The 15305-nt window shown below is 40.8% G+C and overlaps 1 protein-coding gene across 3 annotated transcripts in view; it reads right to left on the bottom strand.

Moving 5' to 3' along the window:
- Positions 1-15305, bottom strand: part of TBXAS1 (thromboxane A synthase 1) — a 252202-nt gene that overhangs the window by 95904 nt on the left and 140993 nt on the right. For all 3 annotated transcript variants that reach the window (XM_018080889.2, XM_008927978.3, XM_018080888.2), the window contains one exon: positions 5215-5331. In XM_018080889.2, coding sequence (XP_017936378.2) covers positions 5215-5331 — 117 coding nt within the window. The remainder of the gene's footprint in view (positions 1-5214; positions 5332-15305) is intronic.

Here is a 15305-nt window from a genome sequence, read left to right as displayed (position 1 = left end):
CACAGACTGAAACATTCTCAAGTCCCTTAACACCTCAGACTCTGTCCAATTGTCAAGAAAAATAGCGTTGGGGGAGGTGAAATATACCAAACATTGAAAACCAGCACAGAAACAGACACATTGATCTACACTGCCTTGGTATCAGTGACTTTCTATATATTCTCATTTGCCAGTCAGAACATAAAACCTGCATAACCTGCCTGAGATTCAGTTCTTGGTAGGTAAACAAACCCCAGCTGCTCTGTGTTCAGATTGGCTGAGAGGAACAGGATGAAGAAAAATCTAAACAATATGGTCCCTGTAAATATTTGATCTGCCAGTTATCTAATAGCAAGAGTAGCCCAGAGTCCAAATTTCTTTCTTTTTGCCAAAGAAGAGCATTTGGGGTTAGGGTTTTCATAATGCCAGGGGCTTTGCTGTTTAAATCCTGCCAATATGCTATTTGGCACATAACAACAATTAGTTTCTGCTTCTGCGTACACACAGCGCATGTGGATGTTTGCACTGTTCAAAGGCATCGGAGTCACGTTCCTCTAGTTAGATGTGGCCCTCGGTATTCATTAGTATTATTATTCCCCTTATTATTAGCACAGCAAACTAAAAAGTAGAAGGCTGGATCATGTTCACTGTAGACAGACACACTGGAGACTTTACTGTTCGCATACAGAAGCAGAAGTCGCATTGGACCTCTTGTCCCACAAATGTCATGAAATATAAAGGAAGGAGATGGAAAAAGAATACATCCCTAAAACAAGAATTGCTTCTGTTCCAGATTTCAAGTCCCTGAATAAAACCAGGAAAAGACTAGAGTGTCAGGAAGACGTTTTGTGAGTGGATTTGTTCTCATCACCTGACAGTGGGCCTTGCTATTCCTGGGCACAACTTACCAAAATGAGCAACTCAACCAGACACTGATCCGTGGCTCAAGGATATGCACATTTAACATATCAGTTTTTATGTTAGTTATTTGATTTGCCTTAGGTGAGCATGCTTGCTTTGCCCAGCAACAACAATTTCCAGAGACCCTTCCAAAATACCTTTGACCAACGTGCACAAACAGAATAAGAGCAAATCAAGGAAATCTCAATGGTTGGACTGTCAGATCTTACATCCTAGTGGGACATGAAAGATCTACATGCCTGAGAGTGACACTAGAGGATTTTCCTGCACTGTTCTGCCACGTTATCCCAAGTTCTGCTTTGTGTCTCCCTTCATTTGAAAGAAATGCCTCAACACAAACTCCACTTCACAGGTTATTTAGGACAATGCTACATTATGCTGTGCTCTCTCCTCTAATTTTTGTGTTCCGCTTTGTTTTAATGGTTTGTTAATGGAGGAGAGGATTCCCAGCATACTGATAGGAGATGACAAGACTACTGCAGTACCATCAGAATAAATAAAAATCAATAGGTTTTCTGCTGGTGTTGGCTGTAAAAGAGAGCAAAGCTATTTATCAAGTCTGACAAGGGGTCCAGAACTGCAGGATCATCACAGGCACCACAGCAAAAAGAAGAGGAATAAAATAAGAAATACTAAATAGGGAATCAAGATCGGTACAGTAAGATCACTAACATGTCAGTTTGTTTCAATACATAATAGCTGAGGAGAGCATGACAGGAACACTGGGAAATTATTCTTTTACTTAGAGCCTCCAGGTATTCATCAATTCCTCATGAATTACATCTTGGATCAACTTTCAGTGATTGGTAATATTCCCATTTAAAAGATAAAAGTTGTTTCATGTGCAGAGAATTTACGTAGCTACTGTCAGATCACCCACAGGCAGTCAATGTCAAAACTGGAAGTGAAATTTCTTGGGTCTCCTGCCTCTTGTCTCTCATTTCTCATTCTTAGTGCTCCCATAGCAATGGCACTATGAGGGGGTCTTACTGGAAAGAACTTATTATCAGATCTGCTACCAACTCCAGTGGCATGTCATATGGGATGCTACCAAATCTTACTGTAGGACCAAGCTTAGAAGTCTATTGCTTTATGCTATGTTCACCACCACTATAGTATTTGTATTTAATGTTATCTGGAGCCAAAACTTCCTTCACTCGGAGTGGACTGCTGTCGTGGTTTGAGAGCCCCAAAATCCAATTCTCGAGTCCAAGCCCCCCTCCCTCATCTCAACTGCTTTACTAATCTTCACATGCTTATTGGAAAAAGAAAATTAAAAAGGGAGAACACCCAATATATAGGAATCCATAAAAGCAACAGTGAAACAGTGCATGGCTTTTAAAAAGAATTTGAGAAAAGAGAAAGCTAGAGAAGATGCCAGAAGCTCTTGAAAAATGTTATGAAAATAACTCTCTGCATACATGCAGCAGTCACTATATGGGCTACCCAGTAGCTCTATAACCTCTCGTTTCAGTTCATTTCCTGTAACTGAAAAATTAAAAATTTCTGGAATCAACTTTTTTATCATTTGGTGACTGGCTGTCGGAGATTTTTGCCAAACTAAGGGGAAATTCCTCAAGCTCAGCAAACTTCTCAGTGACATTATACTACTTCTGTGGAGCGACAAGAGCAAAGTATGCCCCTGGTCACAGCCACAGCAGCCAGGTGCCTCTGTGGAGCACTGCAGGTTAAATCTTAGCAACATACATTAGCTCTGCCTTGGCTCTTGTCCTCCAGCAGTCAGGTTAAAGTAGATGACCAGCTTCTCATTCTTGCTGGCCCTGAAACTGTCCCTTCTTGTGTTTCTGAAATGGAGTTATCAGGAACCACCAGTCTCTGGCTCTTGGTGCATCTTTTATCTGAAGTGATTGCTATGGGGAGCACAAGGAGTTGTTAACATTTCTTGCTCTGTCACAGGCTAACAGCTCTCAGTTCTCTCAGAGCATCCAGACAGACAAGTCTATGTTTGGAGTGGCACTAGGGGCTGCAGCACTCAAGGAACCACTCAGGAGGTCTGCAGTCTCTCCAGCATCACTGGAAAGTTTGCATACAGGAACAAAGGCAAGGCAGACATCCAGAGTGAACAGAGAGGAAGACTTTGGTGTGGAATTTTATCAGAGCTTGAACCTCTGCGGCAAAAGAATCAATGTCTTGGGAGAAAAAATAAGGAAAGTGCCTAGTAGTATTTATAAATATGTATAAAATAACATATCCAGGTTATTATGCAATAAATTAATACCAAAGCTAGCTTGTTTGTAACTGCTTTGAAGTACAGAGGAAGGGATTATTATAAACAGGATGTCTTCTATATAACTCTGAATACTCTGTGGTATGGCCAATAGTAGAATATGGTATTTTTGTTTCCATGCTGCTGCAGAGGTTCTGAGAGAGTACCAAATATGGGAGAGTTAAAAAGTGAGATCATAATTAATGAGCATCAATTTCCTTTGAGAAGTGTTGGTATGGCTTCCAAATTAAGCAACAGCAAGAAAAGCACATGGGCAAGGACTTAAATTACATTAACTTCAGATCCCAGGACTGTTAATGTATTTGGGTAGAAAATGAAATGCGAGGTTGAGGAGCACATCCGTTCAACAGCAGTTCTTAATCTCATATGGGCTTACTGCAAGTGTCTCTCTATGTCAAAATGGACAGACTTCTGCTGAAGGCATGGGAGAGAGGAACAAAGCTGAGCTTTTCAGAGAGACCTGCCCCATTCCACTTTTTCTCACTTGGTGTAGAACGGGAGGAAAAAGTAACCATTTCCAGGTCACCCTGAGCCCATCCACAGTCACACCCCTTCCACAGAGCTTGGAAGAGGCATCATGGGGAAAGGTGATTATCAGGTTAAAAATAAAGAGCTCAGTCTTTGCATGCGAGACGGCTACCAGGCACTGGCCAGACCTCAACTCTACCTCCTACCACTATTCCTTCGTTCCAGCTCCACCACCAAGCAGTGCAAAGGGAGTGCCATGACTTCTCCTCCCAAGTCAGTTTGATCAGTCAGACCCTGCAAACCCACGTGTGCCCAAGCAGGACACCCGAGGCTCCACTCGCTTGCCCTCGCTGTGCTCCTCAGCCAAGCCTGCCCAGTTGGTGCCGGCAGAGGTTGCTCTCCACAAATTGAGGGGAGAGCAGTGTTATCTTTTGTTAGTCCGCCAGAAAAGAGTTGATGACCTGCAGTAAGATTAATTTCCACCAGGAAAATGCAAAACTCTCCTCTTCCCACCATACCATGTGCACCTAATCGCTTGCATATTTAAACATCCTTGCCTTGCTAAAATTTCGTGATGGAGCCGGTGACAGAGCAAATGTCGGGGCGCATAACCAATGGCATTGTCAGTCGTGATTAATCAGCATCTCCACCAGGCTCACGGCCAATTAGAATTTACCATAATAAGGAGGTGACAGCCGGTGTTGCTAAGCAACCGCTGTCTATAGAGCTGGGAGAGGCAGACACATTTAGATGTTACTGTGGATTTCGACAGCGGCATGTCAAAACAACACAAGCGTCTGCCCAGTGGAAAATTTTACAACCCAGGACTGGGCACCGGAGTGAGGCATAATTCCCTTTCAGAATAAAATACGTAAAGGAAAAGGTGATTTTTTTGTTGTTGTCGAGTTAATTTTTTTTTCCCCTTGAAAGAAGACTTTAACCAGTCAATCATTTATCTGCGTTTAATTAAGAGATATCGTGTCACTGGAACAGGACTTTGTTACCAGGTAATGGGCTCCCATGGCTGAGCAAATGCTGATACATTTATAGGAAATTAGCAGCAGGTCAGCACAGAGACATTTATTTTCAGTCAGAGGTATTTATCTGGCAATGACATTCTGTTCCAGTGACTTATTTTATTATATGAAAGGATTAAAGAATAAAAGGAGGAGGGGAGGGGAAGGAGATGGAGAAATGAAAATAGACTGATAGCAGTTCCTGTGTTAATGTGAGAGTTGCTGACTCTGCACATCATGAAAAGTTATGTTCCAACTGGGAGCAATAACCTTTCTGTACTTTAGCTTACTCCTAACAGGGTAGGGAAGATGTAAGGGTCCTTCCTGAGTTTGCTACACTTTCATGGACAAACTGGTTCATATAGAGGAAGATAGAGGATCATATCCTCAGCTGAGCTATTCTGACTTTCACCAGTCTATGACCTGGACCATGCTGTACTTATGCTCTACTGCACATGCTCTTCAGGCCTAAATAAACTGGCACAAAGTAGCAAGTTTTACCTGTCCTTAATATGGACCTACATAAAGCAGATGCCTGCACAAGTCTTCTAAATTATGAAATCAGAACTGTCTACACCTTACCTCTTTCAGTTTGGTGTCGCTGAAGGCTGGGGTCAGGAGGCTCCGCACATACTTCCATCTGTCATCTCGAAGACAAAGGATGCTGTCAAGCATTGGTTTGGAAATCAAGTTCGGCTTCTAAGACAAAAGAAAGCATAATTCAGTTTTAACACAAATGCAACTATAGCTACTCAAGGCTCTGTAACTTGGAAAGATTGGCCATGAACGGCATTGCACTGCTGTCCCATGATGAGAGAGGTTCGAATCAGTCCCAAACACCAAGCTAAACATGGATGAGGCTGGAGAAAATTTCTCTTTTGCTGCACTTATTTCCTCTTGGGCTTGTAAAAGCCCTGGGCCAGCCCAGTTACTCCTTGCTCAGATTGTTCCAGTTCTGATGTTCGTGGTTTTCTCCTGAGATTGCCTTCATTGAACCCTGGCTTCTTTCCTCCCTTCCTAGGTGACTAGCAAGAGGACTTGTCAACACTCCCTCTCTGTGTGACGAGTGCCAACGCACCACATGCGGGTGTTGGTGGGGGACATGATTTCTGGTGACAGCTGGTATGTCAGACTGTTACATGCATTTTAAAAGTCTTCAGAAAATATGTTGATTAGAAAGCAAGTCCCAGTCGTTACTCTGTCTATAAGGAACACTCTCACTAAGAAGTTGTGGCCTATGACTCTTACAGCTGCAGCTGCTGTCAAATATAGTAGCTCAAAGCACTTTCCCATGAAGTCTGTACCAAGGTAACTACTATGGATTTACTAAATTTTAATCTCCCCCACCATTTAAGAAATTCCTATCCAGAGAACAGTGATATTCACCAAGGATTAAAAGGATATAAAAGATGAAAGCGTGTTAGAAAACAACACACTTCTGCCTGGAAGAGGCATCAAGAGATGTCCAGCACCACAGCAGAATCTACTACAACTTACATTATTGTCAGAAGATGTTTCCTAATTGTTCCTGAAGGCCTTGTGGGGATTCAATAACCTCCCCACTGAAACTCTTCCAGTGCTGAAGTACTTTTACTGTGGTTGCACGATCTCTTTTCCTGGACCATATGACCTTTAGTCTTTGTGCTGTCACAGGCATAGAAACCAGCTTATTCTCCCCAGCTTTGCAGCAGCCCACATATACAGAAGACTATAATAACCACTAATCATATTGCTGCCATCTACCCCACATAATGCCAATGTGTTCAATACATATTAGTCATGTTATCTGGGACTGACTGTTCAGTGTTGTTACTGTCCCTCTGCATAGTCTTATTGATTTACTTCTTTCTCAAGGTACAGTCCCTGTGACCTGACACGGTGCTCCAGGTAAGGAAGGATTTTTTTTTTTGCCATATGTTCTGCAAGTTATATTCCTTTCTATTCACTCCAGAATACTACATACCACACCGTGACAATGTACTCATGTACTGGCTTGTGATTCTTTGCAACTCTCAGGTTTTTCTTCTGAATAGTTACTCCCTAGGAAGTTATTTCCCCGACTTTATCATTAAGACTGGTTACTCCCAAGAGTCACATATAGAACACGTCCTTGTTGAACTTTGACCATTCTTTTTATGCCTACTTCTCCAACTGACCAACGCCACTTTGAATTTTAGCCGTTTCTTTCATCCCTACCAGCTTTCTACATAAATTGTTAGTGCACTTAGTAACATCATCTAACTCATTAACAAAACTACAGAACAGTACTTGCAAAGAAGGCACCTCTGGGCTCCTCCCTTTCCTTCCAACAGTGCACTGTTCCCAAACACTTTTCAAGTCATCTTCAATTGGTATTTCAGGCATTGTACAGCAATGTCCTCTGGACAAACCACCCTAAGGTTGGTGGGTGCAGGTGGAAGGTGTACACTTCTCTAGTTACCAGGATGTACAGAGACACTCATTTGTGCATGTAAGATGTTCTGGATACTGCAGTGGCAGTACAGTCCCCCTGTTATCAGTAGCAACAGTATCCACTGTACTAGGAAAGACCCAAACAAACCAAGGATGCTTTAGCCTTCCCAATGCCATCTGTTGATCCCTTTCACCCTCTAACTTTTCCTTTCAGTCATTCTTTCATTACTAATGCACATAAAAAATTAATTCTTACTGCCTGTAACAAACCTGGATATTTTAATATCATTTTGTGCCTCAATATTTCTGATTTTATTGTCACTACATGCTATTTTTTTATCCTTCTTCTTGGAAATCTGACCTACTTTCCACTCTGTAAAAAAAAAACTTCTCTTTAGGAGCCATGAAGAGCTGGCAATTTAGCTACACTGGTCTTCTAGTGCACTTCCTTAACTTTCCTCCTTATTGGAAGAGTTTGCACTTAATATTGTTTCTTTAAGGAGCTGCCAGCTCTCCTTAACACCTTTTTCCTTTACACTTGCCAGATTCTTACTACACTGTATAAGCTTGTAAAATGCAGAAGCCTATTTTATATTGCAAACGGGCTAATGGGATAGTTTTACATGCAGTAACACCATTCAGTGTAGTAAACTAATGTCACTGGGCTGACACTACACACCACTTTTGAGCAGAGATGAGTGGTTTTCAAGTAGAAAAGTACATAGCAGGATATTAAGCTGAAGGAAGAGACTGACTTAGGTGCTGTCATCAGATGACTGCTGTAAGACAAAACATGGGTTCTTTTTTAATGTATACATAGACCATTCTATTTTGTGCAATAACAAGAAAAACTTGGGACAAGCTGTCAAAGTTGAAGCAGTAGGACTGTTTTCTCTGAGTCTGCTCTTTAAATAAACAATCTGTTTTCTGACTTGTCAGTAGGTATCTTTCCTGAGGATCAGAAGTCCAGCTAGAAAGGCTCACTGGAGCACTCCCTCATTTGTTACAGATATTCAAAGACACAGTAGAATCAGAAGAAAGAGGCTCTACACAATTGGAAATGAGCACCATCCTTTCAGAAAGCACTGTATGCCAGCCTCTGCTTCACAGTTCTTATGTGTTGCTAGGGAAGCTGCTTACAGTAAATCTTGACTCAGCTGGTCACCAAATAACTATTCCTTATATCTTTGGTCTTCAGTTTCAAACCCTGAGGGTGAGATTGCAGCACTCACTGAAATCAACAATAGGGAATGTGTCTTGATCAAGAGAAATGCACTAGTCCAAGAAATCAGGTCATGGAATATGGCCCCCAAATTAGCAAACACTCTCAGACCCATGTTTCAACCACCAGCCTTCACGCCTGTTTTATAAAGAGGAGATATCACATCACCTCCTCAGAACTGGTGACAACACATTAACATTTCTGAGGCACTCAGAAACTACAGTGAAAGAGCTGAATAACAATTCCCACAAGGAAATGACCGATTTTGTCTTCCAAAGGTTTGAATAGCGTACAGGGGAAAAAAAATAGAAAAAAATTATGGAACAACACTTGGAAAAGTATTTTGCATCCACTCCTAAATTGAAGGCTGCCCAAACTGTGCACTCTATAAGACAAATCTCCTTTGCAAGACAAGGTTCCACTTGGATAATTACAGATGTGATATAAATCTCACTGCATTTGCCTTGAAAGCAAATTCCCTCCCTAAACCAAACACTTGCCTTAAAAAATGCTCATAATTGCATAAAGACTGTACATAGAGCATTCACAGAGAGGGACCCAGTTTCTGAACAAAAAGTGTGTTAACTATAATATTATAACTACAACACTAACTACAGCATTGCCTTTCTAGCATTCTACTTTATGTCAGTATTGCTCCCTTAACATATTTTTTGTGTGTATAGTATTTTATACATATAAATGCTGCAAGGAATGAAAGACAATTCTGGCCATAAATTATTTTACTCTGTGTCTTTAAACTGGGTATGCAAAAATATGTTTGTGTTTATTGGAACAGCATCAGCATGACTGGCAGCATATAGCAGATTTCATTTATCAGGTTTTCCTTATTGTTTCTGCAAACACTTTCCTCCTAATTGTATAACCTGTGTTACAGGTTCATATAGCAGGAATGAAAATGGATTTGGTGTGAGAATGAGCCTGAAATGTCTTAGTGAAAGATGAAGTGTCACCTCTCTCCAAATGGACAAAGTACTAGATGTATCTAAAAATCCTTTCTCTATAAAAATCACTAAAAAAATTACCATGGGAGGCAGGTGTAATATTTTCAGGAGTGGGATCTTGGTTTTTAAGCGGCAAAGGAGGTTGCTTTTAAGTCAAATGCAATCAGGCTCATGTTCCATCTATCATTATCTAAATACTCAATGATTCCTCTACACTTCCTTCTCCTGTGCAATCAACCATTTCTGACCGTGGTACAGTAATGCTGCATGAAAACTACTGGCAGCATGGTAATCTGCTGCAGTGTACCTGTAAGTGCTGCTGAGTTCCCACAATCACAGACATGCCATCAGCAACAACGATGAAAATTGGAGGGATTTGCTTGCAAATAAATCCTTTAGAACATCAGAGCTTTTAAAACAGAAAACAAAACAATATTTGCAGGTGAGCAGCATCTCTGCAGTTGACGCAAGAATTCCCTCCCCATAAAGGTGTTCCTTAGGCTGACCCTTCAGACCCAGTTATCAGTTTTCATTGTCCCTGAGTCAATTTGGTTTGCTCTGTATTACTAAATAATTCAAGAAAGTGACTCTTCTCAGGCTCTGAGGCCAAGTGGAACAGAACACCTCCTCCCTCAAGGTTAAATCCCTTTCCTGAAAAGAAGGGACATATCCAAACTGCTTATAGCCATGGTACATGTTCACTTCCTGAACTGTGCCCAGACCATGCCTGGGGGACAACTAATCGATACACGACAAAACCATGCTAACAAGTATGTCAATATGGACATCTGTAGGACCTACTCATGCACTAATATCCTGTCCCTGCTTTATCCTGGAGTAAAGTTGTAGCCTTCTGTGATTCATACATTGTTTGTTCCTTCTCTGTCACTAGCAGGCTAGACTGAACCTCTGGCAACCAGCAATGACTGCCTGGAGGAGGAGGAAGGGTAACAGCATCATGATGTTCCCTTAGAAACCTCACTCTTTAAATATCCTGAACAGATGAATCTTTGAAGAACCTAAAGTGTACCTTTAAAGACCCTTAAAAACCTACTAGCTTGGAAACCTACAATATAAACCACTCACCTCCACAGAACCAGCTGCTAATCTCCTCCATGTGCTTTGACAACACAGCAAGAAATGAAATTCTATAAAACAGGATCTCAGAAACTTTGTTATCGTAAACTTAGACTTAATCATAGCCTAGTGCTAAGAAAAAACAATCAAAAAAGATTTATTTCTACTGGAGTCAAACCTCAGCACTCAGTCTGGTGAGATTCAAACAAGGAACTGAGCTCTAGAGCACCAAAAATCCCAAATCCTAACAGTAACTCCAACACTAATTCTGGAATTAGTCATACCTAGCAAACACCTTTTGGTTTCATGTAAGCTTTCTTCCAGCCCTGCAGGCTTTGCAGTACCCAGCTTTAACTGGAATCCCATGCCCACTCTGCCCTGAACTTTAGCCCTAGTCTCAACCCTATGACCCATGCTAATGAGAGCCATTCACTCCTCTCTCCTCTAACCTTTCTTTGGTACCTAAGGGCATTGCAGTATCTAGAGTCAAGTCTAACTCTGGGCTTCTCCCACCCCCACCCTTTTCCCTCTTTGGGGAAATGTTTGGTGTATGTTCCCAATACGAGGGGTCATTCTTCTCCCAGCCTTCATGCATGCCATGCAGTTCTCTGTGTTAGCTCTAGCAGGGAGCAGCTCTAGGCTTTCTCTCCCAGGGCAAGCTCCAGAAGCAATGAGCAAGCAGCAGTGCTTGCACATCACTGGGTTAACTTGTTCATCTTCTTATTTTCAAAGAGGGTTGCTGTCCTGCTCTTGCTAAAAATGCTCTTGTGGTTAAATATTTTCATCCTGTTTAAGAAGCTGCCTTTTTAAATTGAATTTAATGAAATGAAAGTTAATAAAAAATGAGAAAGTCTGTAGTATGGAGACAAGACACTATCCCCATACTTCAGACAGGAACTATTAACAAAATCTCTTTTTAAGATTACTCATTCAACTCCACTTGACTGACAGGTCATCACCACCAGTTCAGCCAGCAGGTGGAACCAGCAAACCCATGAACTGTTCATATGGTATTTCATCCAGTCAGTGGCCGTGGCATGACACTTAACAGATCAGTATAACACTGCCTATTTAGAAAAGTAACAGAAAAAAACCCAACCCTGAAATATCTCAAGGAATACATCTTACCAAGCCTGCAGTAAGTGGATCATGGAAGTGGGAAGGTAGAAGATGCCTCCATATATTCATTTTAAAAATTCCCTGTTGGTAAACTGATACAGAACATGCTTTCAAACTTGCTTGGTTTTTTAAGTCATGCTCAGTTCCCCCTGCATTCATGACATTCAAAGACATATCAAGTAGTGGCTTCTGACTGAGCACTGAGAGCACTGTGTTGCATATTTTTAAGGCCAAAATACAGTTCATTTATGTCATATACCCTGTAGTTCATTGTCTTTTCCATCTGGAAGGTCTGTGAGTACACAAGTATTATAGCCACATCTCTTCAAAACATGTGAATTTTTTCTTTTCACAAATCATCATCTTATAATGGAGCAAGACCCAACTCCCTACCCAAAAATTAAAGCCTTTACAGAGGACAAAGGCCTGGCATTGCCCACTGAGGGCTGTGTCCCAGCATGGGAGACCACTGAGCAGCTCCCACCCCTCGGCTCTACTCGTGAGGGGCCTCCCATCCATTGAACACCCAAGGCAATTGCTACACACAGGTGTTGTCTCTCCCAAAGCAGGTTCTCTCTTCATTTGCCTTTCCAAAACTCCATTTCCAAACCCTCAGACGCCACACACCCCACACTGCAGCTCCTGGGTGCAGTGCGGGGTGTGTGGCATTAAAACTCTGTGCACACATATTGCTTCACAAACACTTTGCCTAAAACCCTCCCAGATCATCAGCCCTGCTAAGAGTCTACTACACTTTTTTCCACCCTCTAGAAAAGTTTGTTTTAAACAAGTTTGATTTTAGTATTGTGATTTAGGAGGTGCTCTTAATCTTATGGTTGCAGAGGGAAAAAGAAAATGACCAAACTAACTCCAGAAAGCTTATGTTGCTTTGCAATTTCATAAAAGTGCCTAATAAAAGTTTTCAGCTTAATTTGAAACCAACATGCCTGCGAAGAAGAGGAGAAAATATCTATGGATTATCTATTTCATTAAGCTTTTAGGTTCTCCTTGGTCATTAAGGTACTTCAAGAGAGTGTTACAGGGTAGAATTGGTTTCAGTGATTACAGCAATTGTCTTTCACTCTCCTATATAGATGAGACTATACAAAAAGGCATCTCCAAGCCCGTTCTTTTGTTGTCAAGTCAGGATCTTCAGCAACTGACTAATGACTACCGTTCACAATTACTCATTGGAAAAATGGCACAGCCAACACCAGCTTACAAGGAAATACCAGCTTTTTTTCCCTCTCTGTGGCAAGCAGCCTGGAAACATCTGTTCTTGTCTTTGCAAACATTCTCTTAAGTCATGATTTTGTCAATAGAAACCAAAGCGAGTCATTGCAATGAGGTAAATATAACCATTCATAAATGCTAAAACAAACACATATGGCCTCCTGCAGTCTGACCCAGACTCATGCAAGTCACACGTTCCATTTTTTGGTGCAAGCAAGACCAAAATTAAGTCCACGCCTTCATCAGTTTGCATATGGTGGTCAGTTTGCATATTTCGGATCAAAACAATCAAACCAAAGAAAAACATATGTACTCTTAATTAATTAGGAATTTTGTGTCTTATAAACAAAAGCAGGTTGCACTAGAGAATCCATATTCTATACACAGTGTCTGTTGTGCCGAGAAGCAGTTTTTAAACATGTTTAAATCTACTTTCCAGCTGACGTAACTGGACTTTTTAATATCGGATAAAGTTATAATACTATTAAAAGCCTCTCTGTTTATCCACACTTTTCCTTGAGGAAAAGTTGAGGACCAGAAAGTTCCTTTTACAGATTTTAAGCAGTATTTGGAGAAAAAACAGTCCCCAGTAACTTCTGGTACAGATCTATTTCCATGCTTTCAGTCATTGGCATACATAGGAATGACAGGCAATGCCCATAAGAACTTTGGCTAGATCTTTTATTTTGCACAAGACCGCTGTATTCCATAATCTGCTCATTCAGAGATATGTCTGCAGCAACCCTGAAGCTTCTAGAGAGCATGGAGAGAGATTGTAAGTACTACCCAGCCTCCCACTGCCTGTGTTCTTGGCTGCTGACTCCTCCCATAATCCTGATCCAAATGCCTTGGGCATGCTGTTAGATACCTCAGAAAAAGAATTCACCAAAGCTGAGCACAGAGTTGTCCAAGCTGCCACAACAGCAATGTAGGAAGAGTCCTGCACCTCCTTAAGGCATCACTTAGGAGTGAACTCAATTGGACTTAGAGCATTCATTCCCCTTGTGAAAAGGTGTTAAGCCCCAGTTCCTCTCAAAAGTCTGTTTATATAAAACTATCTTTAGAGAAATATACATGAGTAATATTTTGCAGTGATAGTTGAAACCTCAGCCTTCATGATCAGCAATATTTTGTAGTAGCATCTGAAACCTCGACTTCCCTGATCCAGATGACTGCCCTATCAGGCTGCAGAGATTCACTAACTTCTCTACCACAGATCCCATGGACCACATGAAATGTGGAGTAGCTTCAACACCTAAGGCTGCAAGCGCATCTTCCCACAGAATCACCTATAAGTTTCTACACAGGGCACTTCACAGAGAGATGAGATGAGTGTCTTAGAACTATTTCCAGCAGGTAATATTCCAGCTGTGCTGCAATCACCAGCTCCAAGGGATTCAAGGCACTTCCAAGCATTAGCTACAGCTGAGCAAGACTTTTAAACCTGTATTGTCAAATTAAGCTCCTCAAATAGGGGTTAAATGCTTAGGAATTTCTGATTACTAGCAGAGGCAAGATAGCCAGGTGAAGGGGAGGCTTACCAACAGCTTAGTTTAAAAATATCACTTGTATGAAACATTTTTATTCAGAAAAGAGGATATATAAGAAATGTCATTTTTTTCATGTATTTAATATGTTATTGACAATTTTGGTTTGACCTCTTTCACACAGATGTTGTAATACAGAAATAAAATTATAGTGGGGCCAGCGTAGTTTAACATCTCAAAGCACTGAGAAACACTAAAAATAAACAAGTGAGTAAGTGGCAAACTATGACTGAAAGTCAAAAGACTTTTTAAAGGGTTTCTCTCAGTCTTCCAAGTTCCCATGTAACACCTAAAAATTGTTGCCTAGTATCCCATTTCCTGTGTGACAACATCCTGATATACAAAATATACTTCAAATTGTCATTTATCTATTTTGAAACAGAACATTTGGGATTAATATTGCAGACCACTGATCTCCAATATGTGCAAACCAACCCAAGGAAAAAGTATTTCACCTTTTTTCCCACCTATGCCAAAAAAGAAAATTTGAAAACAATGTTGAACAAAGCAGATAAAAGTTTGCTTGTGAAGACTCCTCATACTTTAAAAAAAACAAACAACAAAACAAACAAAAAACAAACAAACCAAACCAAACAAACAAAAACCAAACCAACAAACAAAAATGGGTCCAAGATGATATTTAAATCAAACTACTGAATAAAAAGGCTATTAAAAATTAAAAACATGGATGCAGTTTCCAGCCTAGGAAGTCAACTGTGGACAGTCAGATGTTAGGAAGATGTTCTATAGGTAATATCGCTCTGCACTTGCCCTGTTCTTCTACTCTTTCTCTAAGCATATGCTGTTAGTCAGGGTCAGAACACTCCATGGCCAAATACTTATCTTTTTATGTTACTTTGTCTTTAAAAAGTCATTCAGAAAAAGAACTCCAGGTCAGCTCTAGTGGCAGGATGACAAGCTGTCAACAAATCACATTTGCAGTATCTGCTCAGCTGAAGAATTTGAATTCCCTGCCTGGTACTTCACAATTGTTTCTAATTACATTGAGTGGATATTTACACATCAGGGAAAAAAATCCAAACTTCATGTATTAAGATATCCACATATCTGTCAAAACATTAATGCATTTTCCTGATCGCA

The sequence above is a fragment of the Manacus vitellinus genome, unplaced genomic scaffold (genome assembly GCF_001715985.3).
Source record: "Manacus vitellinus isolate BGI_N305 unplaced genomic scaffold, ASM171598v3 scaffold_5_pilon, whole genome shotgun sequence".
In the NCBI taxonomy this organism is placed as follows: domain Eukaryota; kingdom Metazoa; phylum Chordata; class Aves; order Passeriformes; family Pipridae; genus Manacus; species Manacus vitellinus.
The sequence above is the reverse complement of the archived record's forward strand: the minus strand, read 5'-3'. Positions and strand labels throughout refer to the sequence as shown.